Genomic DNA, 24,445 nt, shown 5'->3' on the forward strand with positions numbered 1-24,445 from the left:
CCCTGGAGCCCAGGATGCAGGGAGGCCCACCGTTGCCTGGCTGCCCCTGCAATTGAGGGCTGGCCTGTCTCCAGCTGGAACCCAGAGCAGGGGCCACCTCAGCGCCTTGTTTCCGAAGGACAGCTTCTGGGGTCTTGGGGCTTTGAGAAAACTGTGGCAGCAACCCAGTTGGTGCACTCCCCACCCTGCCTGTGCCTGCACCACGGGCATCCAAGGGCTACAACCGGAGCGACCGCTGGGCTCCAGCAGAGCAGTTCTGAGAACCCCGTTGCATGGATGCTAAAGCAGGCCCAGAGATGTTGAGCCTGCTGTCCCAGGCAACACAGCCCCTTACCCATAGACTCTCTAGGAGCTCAGCACCTACACTGGTGGTCCCCATCTCAGAAGATCGACACAGCCCTCCAGGGAACTAAAACACACAGGCGACCTCCTGTGGTACCCCCACCACCCCTCCCAGAGAGCCACTCCCAGTCCTGGACCCCACCAGTTGGATCAGAAAGATGGCTGCCTGACACTGGGCAGTTGCAGGAGGGTCAGCACTGCAGGGAGGCAGCTGGACTGAAGAGGCCGAGCAGCAGTCAGGACAGGTTTATTGGCTTTGCTTCCCCAAGGAGCCCAGGGCTCCATCAGCAGGCCCATGGTGGCGTGCAGTGGGCCAGGAGGGATGGCTGCTCGTTTGTTCCAAGGAGATCTACGAACTATATGGAGGGAAGAGACCAGGAGGCAGGAGGGGCCTGGAACGGGGAAGGCCCTGGTCCCTGCAGCCGATGTCCCGGCCACTCTGCGGGACGGGGCAGGGCCGATGGGGCACAGGCTCCGGGACGGGGGGGCTGCACTGAACGGGGGTGAAGAAGAAGAAGAGGGACATGGTGAGCGCCCAGGCCGGGGGCTCGCCACCAGCAGCCCCCAGTCTCTGGAATTGCGTGGGCGCTAGAGAGAGAGCACAGAGGTCCTGCTGGGGCCTGGCTCGGGGCGGCCAGGGCCCTGGGCAGCTTGTCTTTTAGGGAGGTGCCTGTGCTGGACGCCTGCCCCACCTGGGGCTCCATGGCAGAGCCCAGGAGGAAGGGGAGCCCCCAGCGGGAGGGGACCTTGGGTCGTGCTGCTGAGGAAGAGGAAGTCGCCTCCTGCTGGCAGGACAGGAGAGCCGTGCTCAGACAGTAGCCCGGGCAAGGGGCAGGGCCCCTGGTGGCCACTGGGCGTCATCTCCTCCCGGGACAGAGGGCACTGGAGAGGGGTCAGAAGGCCTGGGGAGACTGGTCGGAGCTTGGAGGAGTGTGTGCTCCCACACAGGAGCAGCAAGCTCTGGCCGGCTGGACCCACAGGGCGCCGCAGGGGTTGGGCCTGGGCCTTGCTCCAAGCAGGAAGTAGGTGGGAGGGTGGCCCGATCTCCCTGGACACTGGTTCCTGCTGAGAACCAGAGCCCCAAGGGCTCCCTGAGGCCGGCCCTCATCACACAGGTGGGGAGACCGAGGCCCACGGATGGGAAGGCCCTCCAGGTCTCCTGATGAGATGGGGACTTGCATCCCGGGCCACAGCTCGCCCACCTCCCCAGCCCTGGGTGTCTGTGCTTACTGGCCCGGCCAGGCCTGGGGACTGGCCGTGCAGTCTCACCTCCGCCCACCTCCCTCTTTCATCAAAATCAGACCAGAGAACAAGTACGCCAAGAGCCCCGCTGCCCCTGGGCCCTCCTGATGGCGAACCTGTCCATCTGCAGCACGTCAGGGCAACAGGGGCCTCAGGCCCAGCAGATGCCTGGGGGTGGGCAGCAGAGGGGAGGGGGAGGGGCCCAGTTCAGGGGTGGGGCAGAGTCCTCGGTCAGGGAGGCCCGTGCTGCAGCGCCCCTGGCATCAGAGGGCACCCCTCCCTGAGCAGACAGGAAGACCAGGGCCCAGGGAGGGCGTGGCGTGGCCCAGGCCGCACAGCCAGATGGCTGAGTTGCTTGGAACGGAGGCCACTGCCCCGCACCTCCTGGAAGCAGGTCTGGCCCTGTGCCCGAGAGCGGGCCCCGCCTTGCTGTGCAGCCCCTGCCAGCCCTGGCACCTGGCCTCCACCTGCGGCAGCCGCACTGAGGTTCACTGAGCCTTATCCCTGTGGAGGGCTGGGGTGCTCCCCAGGCCTGGGGGCCCCCGAGGACAGAGCTGCGAGGAAGGCTGGGCTGAGCCTGGGCTGAGGCCTGGGGCCCCGGGGACGTGCCGTGGGGATCCTGCCATGGCCTGGGGGCCTCCGGAGAGGGCTGCCAGGCTGGCCGTGCTGGGCGTCGCGGTGCCTCACACGTCTGTGCTGACGCTGCGGCTCCGGGAGAAGGCCTCGCGCATGGCCGACAGGCGGTTGGGGTTGAGTGCCTGCAGGCCCCCGAAGCCCCCGGCGGGCAGCTCCAGGTCCTCCTGGCTGATGCTCTTGTAGGCCACGCGTCCCCCGCCGTTATGCACGGCCTGGGCCTCCTCGTCCTCAGCCTCCGGCTCTTGCAGGAAGAAGGTGGGCGGCTCGTAGTGGGAGCAGCTGCGGCAGAGCGCGCGGGCCTGCGGGGACTTCTGGCGGAAGGAGGTGGCGGCGGCTGGGTACAGCGCCGGCCCGTTGGTCAGCACCAGGTTGCGGTTGGAGTGCAGCGGGGGCAGGTGCGAGTGCACGGCGAAGTCCGGTTCCTCCTCGTCCTCCTCGGACTCGTCCTTCTTACAGCAGTAGTACTGTGGGAGAGGCGACCCTGCTGCGCCTGCCCACCCTTGCCTGAGCGCCCGCCCGCCCACTCAACCCCTGCAGGCCTTGCCAGCTGGGCTCTGTGCCAAGCGCTGGCCTCACTCCCCTCATCCAGAAGCCCCCCTTCACTTTGCAGGTGGAGAAACTGAGGCTCAGAGGGGCAGCGGAGCTGGGGTCCAAGCCCCATCCGGCCCCAGTGTCTGGTCCCTGGCACTGGGCTGTGCCCCCTCACCCCGCAGAAGGCCCCCACCTCAGGAAGATTCAGGGCCTCTGGTGGCGCCAAAGCAGAGGTGGCCAGGGAGCAGACAGGGTAGCCCCTCACCTCTGCCTCCTGACTGGGCAGCTGTGTGCCAATGACTGGGTACCTTGCCCTCTCTGAGCCTTGGCAGAAGCCCTGGGTGAGCAGTGGCCGTCATCCCTGAGCCTTGCAGGTGGAGTCCTCACCAGGGCGGTCTGCTGGGCACCTCCTGCGACCTGGCTCTTCCCCACCTTCCTGGGCTCTGGCCCTGGTGGCCTTCTTGGGGCCACGCTTGGGGCTCCCCTGCCCTGGCCCCTCCCTGCCCTGGCGTACCTGGAGCCGGCAGTAGCACAGAACTGCAATGATGCAGAGCAGAATCACAGTCGCCAAGATGCCCCCGGTGATGACCACGGTCCCGGCTGTCATCCGCCCTCTCCTCCATCAACAGCCTGCGGAGACACCGCCAGCCCCAGGGTCACCTGAGACTCCATGCAGAGGCCACCCTTCTACTCCAGAAAGCCAAGGGACTCGCCCAACGGGGAGGTACCCGACGGGCACACGACAGGCAGGGCTCAGCTTGGGGAGGGGGCAGGTGGGAGGAGACCAGGTCCTCAAGACCTCAGCCAGCCTCCCTCCCGCCCCCAGCCTCAGTTTCCCACCAGCTAGAGGAGGGAGGTACTATCGCAGGGTTTTGTGAAGACCTTGCTCTCAGCAGGCCAGCTGGGCACCAGGCTCTGTGACCTGGTTCCTGCCTTCTCACCTGGCACGACCAGCTTATTTCTCTGAATCACTAAATTTTCTTGCGCGATAGCATTTCTGACTGTAATCCACTGGTTTAACTCGAATGATGCCTTTTCCTCTAGATGCTCAATGCTGACAATGCTTGGACATCGGACATAAAAATCTACCATCTTCACTTTTTCCCAGTGCCAGGTCTTGAACTCAGGGTGCTCTTCCACTCAGCCACACTCCAGCTCACTTATTTTTTTATTTAACTTTTGAGACAGGGTTTTGCTAAGTTGTCCAGGCTGTCCTCAAATTTGCAATCCTCCTGCCTCAGCCTCCCCAATCACTGGGATTACAGGTGTGCCTGCTGAGTCTATCTGCTGTTTTTAAGTGTGCAGTTTCGTACCATCGAGAAGCTTCACCTGGTAGAATTTTTTTATCTTGCAAAACTGAAAGCCAATTCCTTTTTTATATCTAGCCTGCTTACATTGAGAAAAAAATATTTTTAGTGATGTTTAGGGTTAGGGGACTCCTGCATTACAGAACCTACTTCAATCACCTCTTCAGGACAAATTGTTAAAAGTGGGTGCAGAGCGCAGGGACCTGCCTGCAGTGAGCTCTGTGGTGGACACGGCCTGGCAGGGGCAGACTGTCACTGGAGCCCACGCACCACCCGTGAGCGTTGCTCACCGTTTGAGGTGTGGGCTGCAAGGCTCAGTAACCTGCCCGCGAGGTCCTGGCCATCCCAAGCCCTCCTGCGAGCCAGCAAGGCAGCCAGCACTCCGTTCTCCATACCCAAGCTTCTTTTGTCGGTTTGTTTGGTGGTAGGGTTGGACGGGAGCGACTGGAGTTTTGGAGGGGGGTCCCAGAGCATACCAGTCTACCCACCAGCCCTCGCTGCCAAATCGGACAGGCGAGGACTGGCAGGGCGCCCAGGCTGCGAGGCTGAACGGCTCTAAGACGCTGCTCTGTGGCTGGTTGGTGCAGCGGGACGTGCCTGTGCTGGCCCTGCAGGCCGAGTCAGCTCTCACAGGCCCCCTCCCGCCCACTGCGTGGCCAGCGAGGAAAGCTGCCTTGTGCGTGTGCAGGGTGCACGGGCCTCTCGGGCCACCCAGGCACTGCTGTGGCTCTGGCTTCCGAGTGGCCCTGTGGCCTCACTGTTGGGCGGTGTTGGCTCCTGTCTCTGGTCCTGGTGTGGCTTGGCCCAGCTTTGCTACCAGATGGCTTCCGCAGCCCAAGTACGGTCCAGACGGGCAATTCCTTGAGGACGTGTGGACCGTCACCTCCAGGTGCAATCCGTTCCCTCATCCATTCACTCTGGTTCTTCTAAACAAAGTGCTGAAGAACCTCCCAAGTTCCCAACTGCTGACCCAAAGCACTCTGGGATGGGAAGGTGCAGAGGCCAATCTCACCTCTAGGGATTTGTGGACTACGCTGTGACCATGAGTCCCTGGCTGCTTTCAGCATTGCCGCGAGGCCATGGGCTCGTTGAAGAATCTGGATCCAGCGGTCACTCTTTCTGATGTTCGACGGCCACACTGGGACTTGGGTCTGGAGGCCCCTTGGGTGGCTCTGGTGTTGTTCCAGTGTGACCCCAGGGACTGCCGTGGGGTGGCTCTCCGACAAGCCTGAGGGCAGGGTCCTCAGGGTTTGCTGGCACCAAGCGGAATTCGCACGCTGTGGCTGCTCTGGGTCCCAGGCCGAGTTGCGGAGGCCCCGTGGCCTCTTCGGTCAGCAGCTTGTTTTCTACTTAGGTCAACTTCCTTTTCTGTTCCTGTACATGATCATCTTCGAAAATAACATGACCAATATCTTTACTAGCAAGTCCTCTGGACGGAGTTTGGTCTTGTGCCAACCCCTTTAAGCAGGTAGTCAAAAGGTAGTTCCAAAGTCCCCCCCAACTGTACATCTGGTGCATTTTTTTCTCTTTGTTTTTAATTTTAAATGAATTTGATTTTGTTTGTTAACCCTAGAAAACACTTGGTCCCAAGTCCACAGCGTGACACGTGCATTCAGTCTTGCTTCCATCCCTGCCCCTCCCCTCTGCGTCCCCAGAGGTGATAATTTTGCTTAGTTCTGGGTTTATCCTTCCATGGCTTCTTTCCAAACATAGAAAACATGCATTTCCTTTCCCTTTGACATGCAGTGGCACTTCCTGCGCGGCCTCTGCACGTCCCTCTGCTTCTCCTGTCTTTCCCTCCATGGTGAGGTGCTGGCCTGGCCTCCTGGCAGCTGCCTCATGCCTGGCACATGGAGGAGCCCACTCCGACCACCCGTGGGATCGTGTGCACAGGCATGCTGTTGCCTAAGGAAGAGCTTCGTGTGTGCACATCTCTGAAGTTCTTGGTGAGCCTGCCAGAGCCTTTCTGGAATTTGGGTTGATTAATCCTCCTCCAAGAATATGGGAGAATAATGGACAGGCAGGATTTCGGTCCCAAGATGCAAGTTCTGGCTGGGAGTTGGGAGGCCTCGTGGCGTCCCCGCAGACTCCAAGCCAGGTGGAGGGTCAACACCAGGCAGGGAGGCACCCAGGGGCGGGACATGGACACACAGTGACAGGGCTTGCCCAGGCCATGCTGGGAACCAGAGGGCTGGAACCCGGCCCCTCGGCAGGCAGGAAGACGGCAAGACAGAAACAGACAGCAAGGTGCACACAGGCTGCTCCAGACAAGCAGCAAGACGCAGGCAAGAAGAAGCCAGGGACCCTCGTGTTCCTGCGAGCTCTGCCTGGCAGCTCCAGTCCACCCCAACCCCAGGTGGCTCAGGCCAGCAGGCCAGTTGGCCCTCCAGGCAGGACACTGGAGGCAGGGGCAGGGCGGGCGGTCCAGGTTAAGGGCAGAGCCCTGGCTCCCACCGTCCTGCCCTCCTCCCCGTGCTGGGGCTTGCAGGGACACCGATACGGCCTTGGTTTTTCCTGGGGAGCCTCCCTCGGGGTCAGGGCAGCCTGAGGAGGTCAGGTGCTGGGCCTGACTTAGGCCCAGGAAGGGCAGGGGCCTCCCAGAAGTCCAGCCCGGCCCCATTAGGTAGAGCTGGCCTACATGCACCATCCTGGAGAACAGGCCTCTCTTGCAGCTGACAGCCATGGCAGGGACCCAGGCCCCACTACCCGTGTGGGGACCACAGGGGCTCAGACAGAGGTCGTTCCTGTCCCCATCGTCCCATCTGGCCCCTGCCAGGCCCGGCCTCCTCTCTGTGAGGTGCGGCTGCCCGCTCAAAGTGAGCAAAGTGCTGACGGAGAGGTGCTGTGACCTGCCGAGCCCCAGCAGCAGCAGGATGAGGAGGCAAGCGAGGTCCGGGCCGCCCCGTGCCTGCTCCCTTCCCTACGCCGAGGCCCAGGCCTGCGGCACGCCTGTGGAAACAGCACTGCGTGGCCCCATCTCCGGGGCCTCCTCTCCGAGTTCTACCCGTGCTGAGAGGCTGGTGCCCAGAAGTACCCCTACTGCTGCCCTCTGGCCACAGCTCACTGGGGCTGGAGTGGACTTGTGCCCAGGCTGGCAAGGCTGGCTTCTCTCCTGAGAGATGGAACTGGTCCCTGCTGGTCCCAGGGCCTGGGGCAGACAGGAGCAGTCAAGCTGTGGCCAGGGTGGGCATTTGGGGCCACATATGTGGACAGCCAGAAGGAGCTTGTCCTGGGGGAACAGGATGGATACAGAGGCAGAGAAACCGTCCTCTGCTGGGGTCCTGACCCTGGTGTGAGACCCTCCCCCGAGAAGACACGGTCTGAGTGGGCTTCTGGTGTCTGCCCCAGAGTCGTGGCCCTGCTGCCTCCACGGGGACTCACTGAACTGGGGAGGCGAGGGGAGGACCTGAGTGTGGTCAGCAGTCCTGATGGGCCGAATGCAGTGACACTGGCCCTGCTGGGGCTCCAGGCCAGGGTCAGTGTCCCCGGGAGTGTGCCCGGCCAAACCCTGGGAGCTGGGACGGGGAGTCAGATTGAGAGTGCAGGAGGCTGTCAGGGCCCAGGCCTCGGGACAGGAGGCAGGGGCTCTAGAGCGTGCACTCAGGGACCCTGCCGGCCAGCTCAGCTGGGCCTCCAGTGGGCTGCAAGGACAGTGCCCCCAAAGCCTTGGCCTCCCCTCCGTCTGCTGCCCCAGCCCTCTTCTCTGTTAAGTGGCACGAGGGCAGCTGTACAGTTGGACGGTGTCTCTCCCCGGGCCTGCGCCCTCCCTTGGGTCACTGCGAGAACTGGCTGTGCTCCCAGGCCCAAGATGGCCCCTCACTCGGCCTGGCCCTTGGGCCCGGCTGCGTCTCCTCGGGCCTGGGTTCCCTCCAGCGGCAGGCGGCCGGGAAGGGTGCTGGCTCAGGCCAGGTGCCCAGGGCTGTCAGCAGCAGCCGCTCCCACACCCGGGCCGTCCAGCTGGAGCCTCTCCGCCTCGCTCTGCAGATACACGCTCGGGATAGCAACACCCACAGTGGGCGCCAGGGCCCGGCCAGGCCCGACAGACGCACACGCCGCTGGCAGCTGCCTTCGCGCCTGGGCCTGACGTCACCCACAGTGAACTCCAAACTGTCCCAAGGGTGACGGTGCCATTGCCCCCTGGCCCTGCCCTGCCTCCCCTCTGCTCTCACTGTGTGCCACTCTCTGGGATGCCCTACCCTCAGACCCACGCTGCCATCGACGCCAGGCACATGCCTTCCTCCTCCAGGAAGCCTTCCTGAACTTCACGGAGCCCCAGAACCTCAGGTGCCAGCACTGGAGGGGCCACATCCCCCTCCTCGCAGTGGAAGAACATACCCTGCGCTCACCCCTCCCTGCCTCCTGCTGCCCTCCAACCTCTCCCTTCCAGATCCTGCAGGCAGACTCCGCCCCACCATGCCCCTTGGGGCCTGTGTCCTGCGGGGGTACATCCTGCCATCAGTTGGCTGTGACCTGGGGTTAGAAGCCTCCCTCTGGCCTGTTCCCTCACCCACACAGGCAGGCAGGTTTAGCCAATGGACTCTTCCCGCTCCAGGGCCTGGGTGGCTCAGCCACGGGACACACTTACGGGGTCACGATGGGCAACAGTGCCAAGCGGCAGGTGGAGACTGAAAGGGAAGGACACAGACCCTCTGCTCTGCATGCTTGCCTGAGACCCAGTGGCCAGGACACCAGTTCTGAGATCAACTAAGCTGCTGCCTGGGAGATCAAGGGTTGTTTTGGGGCCCAGGACTGGAGAGGGAGCATTAGATGGGTGAAGGAACCAGAGGGCTTCCTGGAGGAGGCAGCTCCTGACTGGTCCTGGGAGGAGGGCCGTCTAGGCCGGACTGGGCCTGTGGTGCAGGGAAGAGCACAGGCGGACTCGGAGGCAGGGAGGTGCCAGCGGCCCTGTGACAGCCTGGTGGAGCTGCCACCGCCTGTCTGCAACCCAGCAGCAATTCCGAAGCCTCCTGCTGCCAGCCAGTGCGATTCAGTGAGACTCGCTGAATTGTTAATCTGCCCCCTGGGACCATAAACGGTTTTAAAGCTTTATAAACAGCTTTGCTTCCCCACCCCCACCCCGACTTCCACAAGGGCAGGCTGGAGGTGGGGCCTCTCTGGGCCCCGCCCACCCTGGAGCCTGTGCATGGGGCCCTGGCAGGCGACAGTCCCCTTCCTTAGCCCCCGCCCCCCGTCTTGTCTGGACGGCCGCCCTGGCTCTCTCTCACTGGGGGGCTCACGTTGTCTCCCCACTGACGACCAACTGGTGTGGACAGGCGGGGCCGACGCAGGAAGCACCTGGCAGCAAAGCCAGATTCCAGCCTCCACCTGCCTCCCCGCGGAGCTCCCCACCCCCTCCCTGTGCCTGCCCTGGGGACCACTCCTCCTAACTTCTCCCAACTCTCCTGTTTTCCTGTTTTCCTCCCTCTTGCTGGTCTCACTGGCCTCAAAGGCCTCGAGGCTGGCAGAGCCTCCAAGGTCTGTGGATCTGGCGCCCCGCCCCCAGCCTCCAGCAAAGCTTAACAAAGGCTCTGCCTGCACCGCTCTCCTGGGTGCCCAGCGCTCCTGCAGGGGCCAAGAAGCCGAGTTTGGTCGGGCCTGCTGGCTTGTGGAGCCCAGAGACTCCCAACCCCTGGTTACCAGAGCTGGGGGCCTGGTGAACACAGTGTGGGGCTGCAGTAGGGCCGAGGGGCCCAGAACCTGCTGGCGTAACAAGTGCACTCATTTCCAGACGGAGAAACCGAGGCTGGGGCAGATAGGGCTGGCTCTGGGGGCCAGGACAGACCCAGGCTGGGAACCCAGGCTGGCAGCCTCCGAGGCTCTTTCCCATGCGGTGTCTCCACAAACGTGTCCGTCTGGTTTCGAAGGCTCCGGCTACCTGGAAGCCCAAGGGCCCGACCTCCTGGAGCGGAGCGGAGCGGCAGAGTTCCTGTCTAGACCTCCTCCACATTTGTTCCTCATTTCACGCTCCACGGGCTCCTGGCTTCCTGCGTTTGTTGGGTAATAAACAGACAGGGACTTGCAGCAGCGCTGGGCCGCCCCAGCTGGTCTCGGAGATACCATCCAGAGCCTGCCAGGGGCGGGCCGCACGGAGGGGCACCTGGAACGCTGGCCCCCAGCTCGGTCTTCCGCCCAGACCAGCCCCTGGAGCTCAGGGGGCCAGTGCCAGGGAGTGCCAGTCAGGGTTCCCAGGGCTTGTGGTCTGTCGGGAACCAAGAAAATGCCCATGGCTGGGGAATTAGTGCATCCAGACCCAGCGGGCCCCGCGTCGCTCGGGAAACATGGGTGCCCTGGGCTTGCCAGCTGCTGGTCAGGGTTCCCTGAGGGGCACCAGAAAGAGCACAGCAACTGGGCATTCTGTCCAAAGCTTCTGGTGCTTCATGGACACGCCGAAATCTCCCCTAGACCCTAGAAGAGGAGCCCCGGTCAGTCCCGGCTCTGAAATCTCCCCTAGACCCTAGAAGAGGAGCCCCGGGTCAGCCCCGGCTCTGAAATCTCCCTAGACCCTAGAAGAGGAGCCCGGGTCAGCCCTGGCTCAGCGCTCAGCCTGCGTTCCCTGCCCTGCCCTGAGCCCCGTCCCGGGAGGGAGCTCCATGTGGGCCTGTGGGTGAATGACCTCTGGCGCCCGTGAGCTAGGAGAGGGGCTGAAGGAGGGGGGCGGGAGCCATGGGAAGGGCGCTCCTCTTGCTCGGGCCTCTCTTGGGCAATCAGACGTGGACATGGCCAAGCCCTGTGAGCTCTCTGCCACATGGCAGTGGGCATGTCTGGTGCCTTGGTCCCCTCTACAGCTTCTCCCAGGTTAGGGGTCTTCCCTGGTGGCAGAGGGAACCACTGTTGCCCACAGGAAACTGCCATCTGGAGGCAGCGGCTCTGGAGCATCTCTTTGCAAGGAAACCTTGACCCACGTTTTCTGAGGGTAAACTGAGGCCAGAAGGGAGAAGCGACCCACCAAGGAGACAGGAAAGCTGGTTGGCAGACCCTGCTCTGCGCCCCTGGGGGCCTGTCGGAGCCCAAGCCTGTGTGAAATTCATGCCACAAGGCTACCTGGGACCAGCCCCTCAGGTCTGAGAGCCCAATGGCCAGAGGAGGCCCAGCACTCCAGCGTGGCTTGTGCTGGGGAGGCGGCTGGGTAGGGGAGCTGTGGGGCTGGAGGAGAGGAGCCAGAGCAGAGGCCAGGGCCACAGGATGCCCAAGGCCCCAGGGCCATGGCCAGGACCCAGAGAACTGTAGGAAGCAGGTGTCTGTGCAGCTGGGCTGGCAGGGGTCTGAGCCTCCCCATGGCTGGAGGAAGGAGGCATCCCAGCCGGGGCCTATCCCACACCTCCTGGCAGGGGCCCAGAAGAGCAGGCAGCAGCCTCTGTGGTGCCAGGGCCCACAGGGGGCAGGCCTGGTCTTCAGTGCAGTGGAGGGCTGGTCGGGTAGCTTCAGGACAGAGGAGGCCTGCTCAGGGTGGCCTGCGAAGCACTCTGGGCCTCACCAAGACGAGGTCACTACCCACCATCAGCATGGCTGGGGCCTAGCTGTCTATTTGAGGGGGGCTGTCCCCCTCATCTGGGAGTCGGCACGTCTCAAACCCCAGTTCTTGCCCAGTCTGGCAAACTTACTGCTCCAGACGGGAGCTTCCAAGTCCTTTCCTAGGTCTCTCTCAGACCCTGGGCAGGGCAGGGGAGGAGGGGAAACAAGAGAGGAAGAGAGAGGAGGGGAGGGGGACAGGGGAGGGAGAGAGAGAGGGCAGGAGGGCACAGAAGGGCAGCCTGGGTCGTGTCCACATGCCGGGTGCAGGAGGGTCTGCCTGCCTCTTCCTTGCCCAAAGCGGTGATTGAGGCCACAGAGCAGGGGTCTTGCCTGGACAACCCACCCATCTGCTGCAGTGACCTGAGCTGCCTTGGGGCCCCAGGGGATGGGGATCCGCAGGTGGGAGGAGGGCCTGCAGAGCCCCAGCCTGTCCCAGGAGCCCCCAGGCCTCTCCTTGTCCAGGCATGTGTCTGTGGTGTATGCGGCTCACACGGACCTGGCCTGACTCAGCCCCAGGGTCCCAACTGGCCTCCTGGTCGCTCTGCTGAGCTTCCGGCTCACTCAGGCTGGCTCTTGGCAGTGGGAAGCCCACCTTCTGGTGCTAAGCCTCTGCACAGGAGGGGCGCGGCACCTTCCCACGGTCCCCTGGTCCCCAGGGCAATCCAAGCAGGGTAACCATTTCATAGGCAATGATCCCGAAGAGAAAGCACACAGCAGGGGTGGCATAGGGGCGACTCTCCTAGAGTGGGCATGTCTTCTGCTCCCGCCCTGGCTGCCCGTAGGGGAGGGACACGCATTGCAGCCTCCTCCCCCCACACCCCTGCAGAAGAGAGCTCCACCAGGCCAGGGACCTGACCGCACCTGTGACCGTCCTCTGCCACCAGGACTCAGCGCACGCGAGCATACAGCAGGGCTGATTTAATGAGGCTGGGCAAGCACGGTAGGATCTGGGCGTGCAGAGGTGCCAGGTATGGGAAGGGCCTTGCCCTGCAGCCCCACCCTCACCTGCCTGCCCCTTCACACCTCCTGGCCAGGTAGGGGCAGGGGCCATAGCAGGTCCAGAGCTGCGGGCCAGGCCAGAGGCCGGAGCAGAGGAGTGGCTACATTCAAGAACCTGGGCAGCGTGTCAGGAAATGGGTGGGTGGAGAGCCCACCAGAGCCCTGGCTCGGCTGCAGATGGGCTGAATTTTCTCCCCTTTAAAATAACAATGCACAGAAGTTGAGTTTTTAAACCCCTTCTGCTGCTGGACTCAAGTGGGGGCTCTTTGTGTTTTTTATTTTTTTTTTTCATTAGTTGCTTCCTCTTGGAGAACTGAGTGCAGCTCCTGGCCCCGTCCAGGGACCTCCTGTGGACAGCAGGGTGCCGGGCAGGAGCCTCAGTGCATCCACTTGTCAATCACGGACCTGCCCAGGCACACTTGCACCAGGGTGGGGAGCATCCTCATGCAAAGGTAAGAAACCCGGCCGAGAGGGAAGCAGCCCAGGACCCGATTCCAGGCCTCAGCCCTGCCGTGGCTCAGCAGCTCAAGTTCAGTTTAGTGTCTGGCAAGGCCCTCGCTGACAACAGGCGCCCCGGGAGAAGCTGACCGGGTTGAGGCTTGGCGGGCGAGCCCTGAGTCCTCGATAGGCAGGGTGCAGGCCAGGCTCTGCGTCCCAGTCACACCGCTGCCCAGAGAGCGAAGGCGTGAGACACTGTGAGGCAGTGAACCCCGCCGGGCGGCCTCCCTCTTGGGGTCCCCTGCAGAGCTGCCCACTACCCGGGCCTGAGAGGCATCGTAGAGACAGGCAGGTTTTACAGTCCATCCTGAGCCTGCATGATGTCTGGTTCCGTCCCACCTGGACATCCAGGTGGATCAGCCACACCCAGCCACACTGCAGAGCCAGCCAGGGCCTGCCACCTGACCTGGCCACGCTCCCTCACCAGATGCCCATTGGTCATCTACTAAGCGCCTGGTGCTGGTGAGATTACAGCTGCTAGGGTAGGACCCTGCCTGTCTGTGCCTTGGGTCCAGGTGGTAGGTGGCAGGTGGCAGGGGGTGTCAACCCCTCTCTTCTCCCTGGGCTGGGTCTCCTGGGTTGCCCATCTCAGCCTGTCGCCCACTCCACTATGCACGCGGCCCTTCAACCTGTGGGCCTTGTCCACTGAGCCCGCAGCACCCTCCACGTTCCCACCACCAGAGGGCAGGCTCCAACCTCGGGCGCCAGGCAGCCGGCCGGCGCCACCTCCCACCCCAGCCCCCACCAACACCCAGTCAGCCCCGGGTCAGCAACGTGGGCAGGAACCCCAGCTCTCCTCCTGGACATCAGTCCCACACTGAGGACACAGGGCAGGACCTTCAACCTGTGCGTCTCTCTCCCGGACCCCTCCTGGGGTGGCCCCTCTCCAGTCCTCGCTGCTTCTCTACCTCCTGACCTCCAAGGAGCTCAGGTCCAGGGCTCCAGGCCCAGACCCTTCCATGGTGTGGCCACCCAGCCTTACTACCCAGACTGTCTTCCAGAAACATGGGCTTCCACGGACTTGGCCCCTCAGCCTGCTCCGCTTACTCCCTGGTTCTTGTTACTATATTACGACATCCTGGATTGGGAGTCGCTGGGGACAGGGGCTCCGTCTGCTCTGCTGCTCTTGTTTTGTTCCAGCGCACACTCTCAGTTACTGGCAGTGCTGGCGGGAGAGCAGGTCAGAGCTGGCCTGGTGGGAGGGCATGTGGTGTGGTGGTGGGCGAGGGACCTCGGGTGACTGGGCTGTGGGGCAGAGAGGAGGGCACCTTGCAGGACTGGGGGCTGCACGCATGGGGGGGCAGGGAGTCCGGTCACCTGGGCGCCTGGCCTGGGCAGCTGTCCATGGAGCACTGGGTGGGCCCAGAAGGCTCCGCATCTCCAGGTGGATTGCTCACTCTCTGTGTCTCGGTCAACCCAGTGACAACAGGAGGGTGAAGCCAGGTCACAGCTCCTCAGGAAGACCAGCCCTCGTTACAGAGAACAGTTACAATGCTAGAGCTCCCGCTGTGACGAGTAAGAGTGACAGTTTTATTGGCAGGACGTGGCAGAGGGGTGACGGGAAAATCCAGCCTGTCCGCCCCGGGTCCCTCTTGAGTCCCATCTCCGGTTGCTCAGCTCAGAGGCGCCCTGCGAGTCCGCCCAGTGGAGGGAGCCCGGAGCAGGTGGAGGGAGCCCCGAGCAGGTGGAGGGAGCCTGGAGCAGGTGGAGGGAGCCCGGAGCAGGTGGAGGCACAGGTCCTGGTGCTCACTGCATGAGCCACCCCAGGGCCCTGCCTTCTCTCCAGGTGCCTGCACTGGCTGCCTGCTGCCCGGCCTCTCCTCCCGGCCTGCTCCTCAGGCCCTGGGCTTCCTCTCTTGTGCTGCCCTGTCCAGCTGCCTGGCTGTCAGTGGCTCTCCTGCCCAGAGCCCTCACTGCCCCTCTGCCCCTGCCCTGCCAGCTCCCCTCGGCCCCGACGGGCTTTTACTCAGATCTCAGCCTGGCTCACTTCTGCCCACCACCTCTCCTCCAGTGTCCACTCCAGCCCATCCCTCCCAATCTCACATCAGGCTGCAGAGGGAACCTGGCTCCAGACCCCATCCACACGATGGCAGCTGAGGGCAGCGCCAGACCACGCTCCTGTGGGCGGCAGGCAGGGCGGACCCTCCCCTAGCCTGAAGGTCTGGCACAGGAGACGCCAGCCCCCTGCCCCCTCCCCTCTCCCCTGCGACTTTCTCACCACCCTCCCACTGACAGTCGGCAGGACTGGGGCTGCCCCGGGAGCAGGGGCTCCTTATTCCCTTCTGTGCTGGGACTGTTATTGTTTGCATGTAAGTTGTCCCCCAAGTGCACGTGTGAGACAGTGCAAGAAGGTTCAGAGGAGAAAGGGTTGGGTTGTGAGAGCCTTAACCCAATCAGTAAATCAATCCCCTGAAGGGGATTAACTGAGTGGTATCTGGAGGCGGCCAGAAGTGGCTGGAGGAGGTGGGCACTGGGGGCGGGGCTTTGGCATGTATGTTTTGTATCTGGAGAGCGGAGTCTGCTTCCAATGTCATGTGAACTGCTTCCCTCCACCAGTCTTCCTCCATGATCCTCTGCCTCACCTGGAGCCTTGCGGACAGGAGCTGCTGAGTATGGACCTCTGAAACCGTGAGACCCCAAATACGCTTTCCCTCCTCTATGGTTGTTCTGGTTGATCTTTTAGTCACACAGCGAGAAAGCTGGCCACAGCAGGCTGCCATGTCCCAGTCACGAGCTTTTAGTTCAATAGGTCTGAGTGTGACCTCAGAGGCCTGGGGTCCTGCCCTCCTAGGAAGCCTCTACAGACAAACACCAGGAAGTCTGCTCCTTCCGCTGCCAGGAACCCTGCACCAGGGGAGCAGGGCCTAGTCTCACCCCTCGACCTCACCACGGGACTTGTCGCCCAGAGTGGGGGCAGATGAGGGTGCACCAGTTCTAGGTCATGTCCTGGAGAGGGATGAACCCTGGGATCAGGAGAAGAGTGTGGCCCAGAAGCGGTGGCCCAAGGAAGTGGACACATGCAGAGCGACCCTGAAGGCCAGGCTGGGCAGAGCCGCCCCGGCTTTCTGCAAGTGAGAAGGGCTGTCTCGCTGTTCTGAGCTGCTGGATGCTGGGGCGGCTTGCTGCACAGAGTCTCTGTGCCCCAGGTGGCTGACACCTAGAGAGGCCTGGGCTTTGACACCCAGGCTGAGACATTCAAAGCACCACACCCATGGGGGATGCATACATCAGGAGCCGCATAAGAGAGGACTCAGCCGTTGTGCGCTGCCTGCTGAACTGACTGGCTCTTCCAGGAGGCCCGAGGAAGCTGCTCAAGGAGCTCTTGGGTCAGAGAGGAGGAGGACGCTGCGGCAGAGTTGGCAGCCTGGAGCCGCCCTGGGCCGTCCCCCTGAAGCCTGAGCTGTGCCTTCAGCGTGGGGCTCTGGACAGGGTGGGAAGCAGGGCTGCTCCTTCCTGTCAACCTGCCACAGGTGAAGGTGAACGAAGAACAGGCCGGACAAAGGACCAAGCAGCAGGGTCCCCTGGAGCCAGACGGCCCACCCAGCGGCCAAAGGGAGGTGCGCTCGTCCCCTGCTTCAAGTGAAAGGCGGGAGGACACTAAGGAGGGCCCCAAGCGTCCCCTGCCCTGTGTCCCTCGACCTCCCTCACTCCTTCATCTATTCTGCTGTCCCAGGGGTAGGCGGCCACGGAGTCCTGGGCTCGGAGGCTGGCGGAGCCCTCTCAGGCCTCCAAGCCCTCTCCGTGAGGCCCTGCTATGGCGGGGCAGTTGGCCACCCCACCGTCACTCCCATGGGTGAGGTGGCTCCCTGGCGGCTCCCTGGTGGCCGAGGCCTCCTGGAGATCAACTTCTCTTTTTTAAAAAGTGGGCTCAGCCATTCTTAGTGAGGGTAGGTGTGTTGAAAGGGCCCAAGTGACAGGTGGTCAGCATCGTCACTGCCCAATGGCAGCACTCGTGCAGGGCCTGGCGGGCAGGCCTGCACCCTGGGCACTGCCTTCTGACCCCTGAGGACCCTGCAGGCCCTCCTTCTGCAGGCCCTCTGAGCCCCTCCTTCCCTGCAGGGGTCCTGCTGGTTGGGGACTTTTTTGGGGAAGGCGCTGATGGGGCCACTTCCGGCTCTAATATAGAGGTCTCAGTCCAGAGGGCCACACGAGGCCCTGAACACGAGGCTGGCCCTCCACCCACAGGGTCCGCCCACTGCCCAACAATGATGTACCGAGTGCCGCTTGTGTGCAGGCACCTTTCGGGTGCTGTGCCCAGGGGTGGCAGGGTCAGCAGTCCCCCTCGGGGCTCCGAGCATCCCCATGGAGAAGACTGGCCGAGAGGAGCCTCGGAGCTAACACTGACACCTGGGATGGTGTCACGGGGCCACCGGGAGGTGGCAGGGCCGAGTGTGTCCCTGAGGGGTTGATGGAATGGAGGCCCTGCACTGGCCAGGCAAGGTCCTCAGGCAGTGGGCAGCAGGTGGGAGGACCTCTGGGGGGAAAGGTCTCAGAGTGTTCCAGAAATGAAGGCAAGCCAGCACACAGGAACCCAGCAGGGCTCCAGGGGCCCCACCAGGGGTCTGGGCACAGCTAGGGCAGGATGGACTCTAAGTGAGGACCCTTAGCCAGGCCCCCCTGACTGTAGGCAGAGACCCCAGACCCCACCCTCAGGTCCCATTTGTCATGCTCCTACCCAGTGTCTGGGATCTTCAATGGTGATAGAAGGGGAAACAATGCCCATTTCTAAAGGCCAGGAGACTAGTGCACAGAGAGGTTTAATAACCTGCCTGGGCTCACCAGCAGGGAAGAGCCAGTCCTGGCTGCTGAGAGCACCACCTCCCTGCCCCTCCCCCATGCCTTCTGCTCCCCCCACCCGCCCCTCTGCCTGTCCCTCCCCCACTCCCTTCCCTCCAGTCTCCTGACCAATGATGTGGATGCTCCCAGGACAGCAGAATGGCGGAACAGTGACCACAGAAGGATATCTGGCCACTGTGTCGTGAGACCATTCTGTTGAAACAGAGGCCTGGCTGGTAGTTGGAGGGGCTCTCTCTCACACAGGGAGCTCCACAGAACCTAAGTCGGCTACTTTTAAATTTCATGAATGGGTTCACCCGGGCCAGAAGCCCCCTACAAAATGAGTGTTTCAGCCGAACGAGCCCCAAACCCAGGAGACACCAGCAGGCTACAAGTGGCCACGTGGCACTTGGATGTCCTAGCAAACTAGAGTCCTTTCTCCACTGCCTTCCTTCAAAGCAGGCTGGGATTGTTAGATACCAGAATGCCCCCTCGAAGTAGTGGCCGTCTTTGACCTGCTCAGAACGGAGGCCCAAGGTGGCTGCTGGCCCTGACCGGGGCCTCCCTTTAAGTCCTCGGGGTGCGCCCGGCTTTGGAGCTGGGCCGCAGTGAACAGGAGCCTCGAGGGGCACTTGCCTTTGAAATGGAAAAATGAACATCTTTATTTTGCCTTAGGAAAGTTCCCTAATGCATCGCCTGGGACTGCATCTGCCAATGCCAAGAGGAGGATTCTGGAAAACATGGTATGAACACGCCATGCAGCACGCAAGGTGAGCCTCCAGTGCTCCTGCAGGCTGCTCCCCCTCCCCCGCCCCACCCCCACCGCCCCCAGCCCGCCGCAGCCTTTCCCTCCGTGCCTCAAGCCACTCTTGGCAAAATACTAACAGTCAACGCTAGGGGGATGCGCTGGCAGGCACCACACGGAGCTGGCAGCTGGAGCCCGCAGGGTGGAGGGAGGGTGCGGCGGCGGCCTCGGCCGGCACTGGGAGGGCAGGGCACTGAGGCCAGGGCACAGAGCGAGGTCTCAGTCCCATCCTCTTTAAGGGTCCAAAGCGTCGGGAGGAAGCAGGGGAAATGCAGGGGCGTCTTTAGCAGGCCCCTGATGATCTGCCAGTCACCGCCGGTCTCCCTGCCTCCAGTGATGGCAGACATGCCCCATCTCTCTGCCACGCCTGCTCCCTCACTCTGCTCTCCCTTCAGCTCAAGTTCGGTCTCCAGGGAGCCTTGCCAAACAGCTCCAGCCCAGGGCTGCCTTCCACAGACTGGGACCCTGCCTCCTTGCAGCCACGTTACTGCCCATGGAGAACTGTCCTGCACCGGGTCTAACCCTACTCCCAAATGCGCACCCTAATGGCCCGCAGGACCATCGTAAACCAGCCAGGGAAGGCCATGAGGATGGTCGTCCGTGAAGAGGATCACAGTCTGTGTTGGGCTGGGCGTGCGGCCCAGTGTAGAGTGCCAGCCACGCCTGGGCAAGGTGCGGGCAAGGTGTGGGGCTCCGTTCCACAGCCAGACAAAAGAGGGGCAAAGGGCAGGGGAGCGCCTCTGGACCGGGCAGTCCTGCGTGACGCCCAGAGTGGCCAGCACCGCTGCCTGCCGAGCGAGCACCAGGTGTGGACTCGGCCAGGAGCCAGGGGCTTTTACCTTGTAGACGATGAGCCCAAAGAAGCTGATAGCTTGCTCTCCTCTCACGGCAGGTGAGTACTGCTTTTACTAAATTGGTACAATGTACACTAAAGCTGAATGTGCATTAGGTAGACATTAACGTAGCACAAAAGACAAAGGCACCCGTTAGGAAGCGGACAGTTTTCTGCTATAGTGGCCCCTGTGTCTTGAACCGTGTGCACAGGTCATCCAGGGAAGGAATCACCCAGGAGGGCCGGAGGGGCGGGACACCTGCACCCTTCACCTTCCCAGGATGCTGCTGCCGCTGCTGGTCCTGATTCTCGGGCCACAGATTTATGGTTGTAAGTTATATGCAACAAAACAAGAGAGTGGCCTCTTCCCCAGGTGTCCCAGACTGAGCTCAGGCCCAGCAGACAGGCAGAGTCAACCTGGGACTGCAGGTTTGCCTGCAGAAACTTGGACCTGGGTGGGAAGCACTGAGATGCAGGTGGCAATGGCTCTGCTCATTTCCCACCTGGTGGTCAGGGAGCCAATGCCATCCCACGGTGGGCACTGCCTGCTTGTCAGGGGCAGCCCTGTGGCCAGGCTGCCCAAGCCACCCCTGGCACTGCCATGGCTTCCCTGGGTACACCTGGCCTGGAGGAGGTTTCACTAGTGCTCAGCAGCAGGGAGCGCCCACCCCATCCAGTGACACATCTGACAAGTGGATATAACCATTGCCATTTTATGAATAAAGAATCTGGGGCCCAGAGAGATGAAGTAATTCCAATAGGGAACACAGCTTGGACGTAAACAGCTCTGCTCAGGCCCAAAGGCTATGTTCTTACTAACATGGCCACACTGCCAACTCAGTAGCCAGTGAATGTGGCAGATGTGGCTGCAGCCCCAGGAGCTTGGTTTGTTCTGGGGTCACTGTCCAGGTCCCTGATCAGCCAGCTCCTATCCTCCCTACTATCCCAGCCTCCTGGGAAAGCTGAGCACACAGGCACAGGTGACTGGCTGGAACTACCTAGGACCACCTTTGCCGAGGACAGGTAGTGACATGCTGCCGGGGCAGGACGCATGGCCTGTGGCTGCACTGGTGCTGAAGGACAGTCTTCCTCCAGGCACCCCATGCCCAGTCTCCTGCTGCTTACATGCAGCCCTCCCCAGCGTCCAGCCCTGTCCAGTCACCAGCCTGGGCTCTGCTTAGAGAGACCGAGGAAGTGATGCCTGCTCTGTCCTGAGCTGTCTCCCCACCGCCCCACACACATACAGCAGCCCTGCGTGTGCGCCTGCTGTCTGCCCGCCTCTTACCATCCTGGTCCAGGCCTCGCTGCTCCCCTGCTGGAAACACACAGCAGCCTCCTCCGGGCCCCTGCCTCCTGCCTTCCCTCCATGCTGCAGCCAGGTAGAGTCCTCTAAAGTGCAGGCTTGGACTTGATGAGGCCCACACCGAAGCAGGGCTACTGGGCCTGGCCTGTCTGACTCCGACCCCCTCTCACACAACTCCAGGGAAGTGGGGGCCCAGGAGCCACATCAGGGCTCAGGAGAGTAAGGCCCGATCCCACAGTCAGGAAACTGCAAGCTGGGCGCTGACCCCAGCCCGAGCCTGAGTCCCCAGGCAGCAGGAGTGGCCCTCCCAGCCCTTCCTGGGCAACCCCAGCAAGGGGACTGGACCAAGGTACCAGGTTGGAGAGGATTTGACAGCTTGAGCCTGATGAGGGGACCCAGTTCCTACGGGAACAGAGCTCTGAAAGGAGACGGTGCCCCCAGGCCGGCACCGCCCTGCTTCCATGGGGCAGGAGAAGGACTGGCAAGTGTGGAAGGCACCGGCCTTGTCGCACCCCTCTGGAGCAAGTCCCAGGGGCCAGGAGCAAGGAGGACCAGCATGGAGAGGAGCAGCACGGCCCTGCGGAGGCCCTCCCCGCCCAGCGGCCACCTCGCTCAGGTCACAGGGATCCAGGGGCCGGCCAGCACAGGTGGGAGGCAGCTGAGGGCACCCGGTGACTCACCCCAGACGCGACCCAGGGCCTGCCCTCCCTACCACACAAGTCGCTGCCATGTGGGTCGGGACTCGCTGCTCTGGAGAGGACGGCTGGCCGCTGCCACTCAGCTCCCCTTCTGCCTGAGAATTCCAAGCAGGACGCAGCCGACCGGGACGTGGCACATCTCCCCTCCCATGGCTGTCGTCACTCGCTGGAGCCCACTGCCCTCGCTCAGCAGGCCAGCCACGTGGCGGGACCCGGCCTGGAAGCCTCACCCAGAACCAGCACGGAGGCTGGCAGCCTAGAGCCGGCCCAGGGTGCAAGACCAGGGTGAGGGGCGTGGGCCGGCAGGTGGGCCGGGACTCAGGTCGGCCGGCAGACGCCTCCCTCCCGGCCACTGCTCCTCACTCCCTCAGCTCTGGGACTACAGGGAGTGCGCTTTGGCTCCATCCGGGCTGAGAGGAGCAGCTGCAGGGGCCTCCAGGGGACAGAGGAGGATCTGTCCCAGCCTTGTACAGATGCGGGGCTGAGGCCTAGGAAGGGAGTGTCACTGGCCAAGGTCACCCAGAAGGCTGACTCCTCCACTCGGGCCCACCCTGCTCCAGTATGCTCGTCCATGCTGCCCTGCTGGGCATCAGCGTGGTGCCTGAGGCTGCGGAGAGGGAGGCTGGAGGCAGCACTGCCCTGAGCCTGTGTTCCCCACAGCATGGCACGCCCCAGAGACCAGCGGGGCTCCCAGAGCACCCACTGCCTCCCCAGGCACCAGGTGCTGAGGCCGGAGGGCCTGTGGGTCCTCCCCAGGCCGCAGCCTGCAGGAGGCATTTCCAAGCTTGCCAAGTGAGTCCAGATCAGCCAGCCTCCCAGGAAACCCAGGGGACGGACCCAAAACCTGGGCAGAGATGACACCGTTGGTGCTTCCTCCTGGCATCAGGCAGACGCTCAACACGCTGCCCGCCAAGGCAGAATGAGGAAGGACGCTCCCGCCTGCCCAGCCCGGCTGCGGCCGTGACGAACTTCCCCAGCTCCAGAAGCAAACTACCCACACTTCACAAGCCGGTGCAGAGTTCAAGCTGCCCTCCCCACAGTCCAGGAGGTGTCTGGTCAGGAGAGCCTTGGCCACCCTGCATGCTTTCCCAGCATGCCTGCACTCCTCGGGGCTGCAAGTCTTCCCTGTCCCTGGAAGCCCCTCAGCAGCCGGGCTTGCAGGGAGAAGCCTGGTGCTGCCCCTCGCTCTCCTGAGCCCCGGCCTCCTGGGAGGGGCGGGGGGCCTGCGGGGGCTCAGGCTTCAGGACAGCCCCTGGGGCCTAGAGGAAGGCCGTGAGTGTGACCCTGGGGCTCCCTGTCTCAGAGCCACAGACGCATACTGGCAGGACCACACCTGCCCACAGTCCAGGCCTGGATGGGACACGGTTCTGAGCCTGCTGGGGTGAGGAACGGGGGCGGGAGGCGGCGGGGTGAAGTTGCTCTTGATTTTTGGTGCTTGGAATCTTTTCACTCTTGGCTGAGAAAACACAAACGCCAGTCTGGTGACCCTGCTCCTGTCCCCACTATTTAAGCTGAGGTTTCGAATAGACAAAAGGGGCATGACGTGGTGACAGGCGGGTTTGAGTTCAGCTCCACCACTCACTGTGTGACCTTGGGCAAGAAACCAAACTTCTCTGGGCCTCAGTGTCCTCACCTGTCAAATGGGACCTATGACCCCATCTCAGGGGTGCTGGGCAGGTTAAGTGCCCTGTGTGGTGCCTGCCTGGCAGATGGTATGTATCAGGAAAGGAAAAGGTCTCAAGTTCAGGCAGCAGAGAATGGGGGCAGGTTTCCAGGTAGCTCTTTGGCAAACTTTCCCTCCCCAGTCCCCCACCCCAGGCCACTGTTGGAGGGAAATGATACCTCCCTTCCCACAGTGGTCTCCCAGCCTCTCCCTGACTCGGTTCACTTTGGAGGTGGACCATGATGGGACATGAGGTGCTGGACCCGTATCTGCGTGGGGCAGGGGACCTGGCGGCAAGGTGGCTGGGGCAGACTGCAGTGGGCGACTTGGGCACTGAGCTGGATCTTCCCAGCCTGCGACGTCTGCTCCCACACCCGCTGACCCGCGCACCCGCTCGGCCCTTACCTTGAACCATGGGAACGGCGCTGCCCGGGGCCGGCCGAGGACTTGGGCGCACGTGACGGGGCGGGCGGGCAGGCGTCTGTTCCAGGCAGGGCGCAGTTAGTAGCGGCCGTTGGAGCCCAGGCCACGGCTGCGGCCCCTGCTGGGGCCGGGATGGTGAGGCAGACGCCGAGAGGCCCCCGCAAGCCCCCTGGGAGGCGACTGCGTGGCTAGCAGGGAGCCCCTGCCAGCTGCGCGCTGCGGCCGCGGCTCCGGACGCCCGGGTTAGCTCCCTGCAAGCTGCACGCGCGGCTCCAGCCCAGTCCCGGGCGCGGGGCGCGCGCTGGCGGGAAGGGCGCGCGCACGAACCGCGCGGGGAGCGCGCGCCGCGGCCCCGCGCGCACCGTCGGCGGGGGCTGTGGGGAGCTGTCCCCGGTGCTGACGGCTAGTCCGCTGTCTTGGGGCCGGGCGACCTCCCGCGGGGTATGGGCGCCCCCGCTCCGGCCCGTGCCCTGTGGGGCTCCCTCTGCTCTTCGCCTGCCGGTTTCCCTGGCACTCTGTTGGCACTGTTTAGGGCTCCCAGTCAGGAGCGGCTGCTGCCTATAGACAGTGCAGCCTGGGGCAATTCACGGTCCTCGGTGCTGGGGCTAAGAGCAGGGCCTTTAAGGTTGGTCTGAAAGTGAAAATCAGAGCTCTCCAGAGGCACGGCACTTCTGAAGTGCTTAATGAAGGCTCATCCTTGTTACTCCTCAGTTCTCTGGGTTAGCCACACGGAGGGATGGAGAGCAGAGGCTGTGCCTACCCTGTCCAGCCCCAGCTGGTCTTTGGGGCGTGTGGCTGCTTCCCAATCTCTCTGGCATCAGTAAGGGAGGGAAGCAGACCTCTGCCACCTACCCCAAAGCATAGCCCTAGGATCTCCA

At 63.0% G+C, this 24,445-nt stretch overlaps 1 protein-coding gene across 1 annotated transcript; it reads right to left on the reverse strand.

Annotated features, from left to right (window-relative positions):
- Window positions 1-587: 587 nt before the first annotated feature.
- Fam163b (family with sequence similarity 163 member B) lies at window positions 588-23,833 on the reverse strand. Its single transcript, XM_047525302.1, has 3 exons — window positions 23,550-23,833; window positions 3,266-3,381; window positions 588-2,684 (listed from the first exon to the last, which is right to left on the reverse strand). Exons 2-3 carry the CDS (start codon window positions 3,356-3,358, stop codon window positions 2,268-2,270), a joined length of 510 nt encoding a protein of 169 aa, XP_047381258.1. The 5' UTR covers window positions 3,359-3,381; window positions 23,550-23,833; the 3' UTR covers window positions 588-2,267.
- Window positions 23,834-24,445: the final 612 nt, after the last annotated feature.

Source organism: Sciurus carolinensis, chromosome 14 (genome assembly GCF_902686445.1).
Source record: "Sciurus carolinensis chromosome 14, mSciCar1.2, whole genome shotgun sequence".
Lineage (NCBI taxonomy): Eukaryota > Metazoa > Chordata > Mammalia > Rodentia > Sciuridae > Sciurus > Sciurus carolinensis.

Excerpts from the sequence above, each read along its gene's own strand:
- Fam163b (XM_047525302.1), bottom strand. The coding sequence starts at position 3,358 with ATGACAGCCGGGACCGTGGTCATCACCGGGGGCATCTTGGCGACTGTG. Across the intron at positions 2,685-3,265 it reads TGTGCTACTGCCGGCTCCAG|TACTACTGCTGTAAGAAGGA; the intron begins GTACGCCAGGGC and ends CCTCTCCCACAG.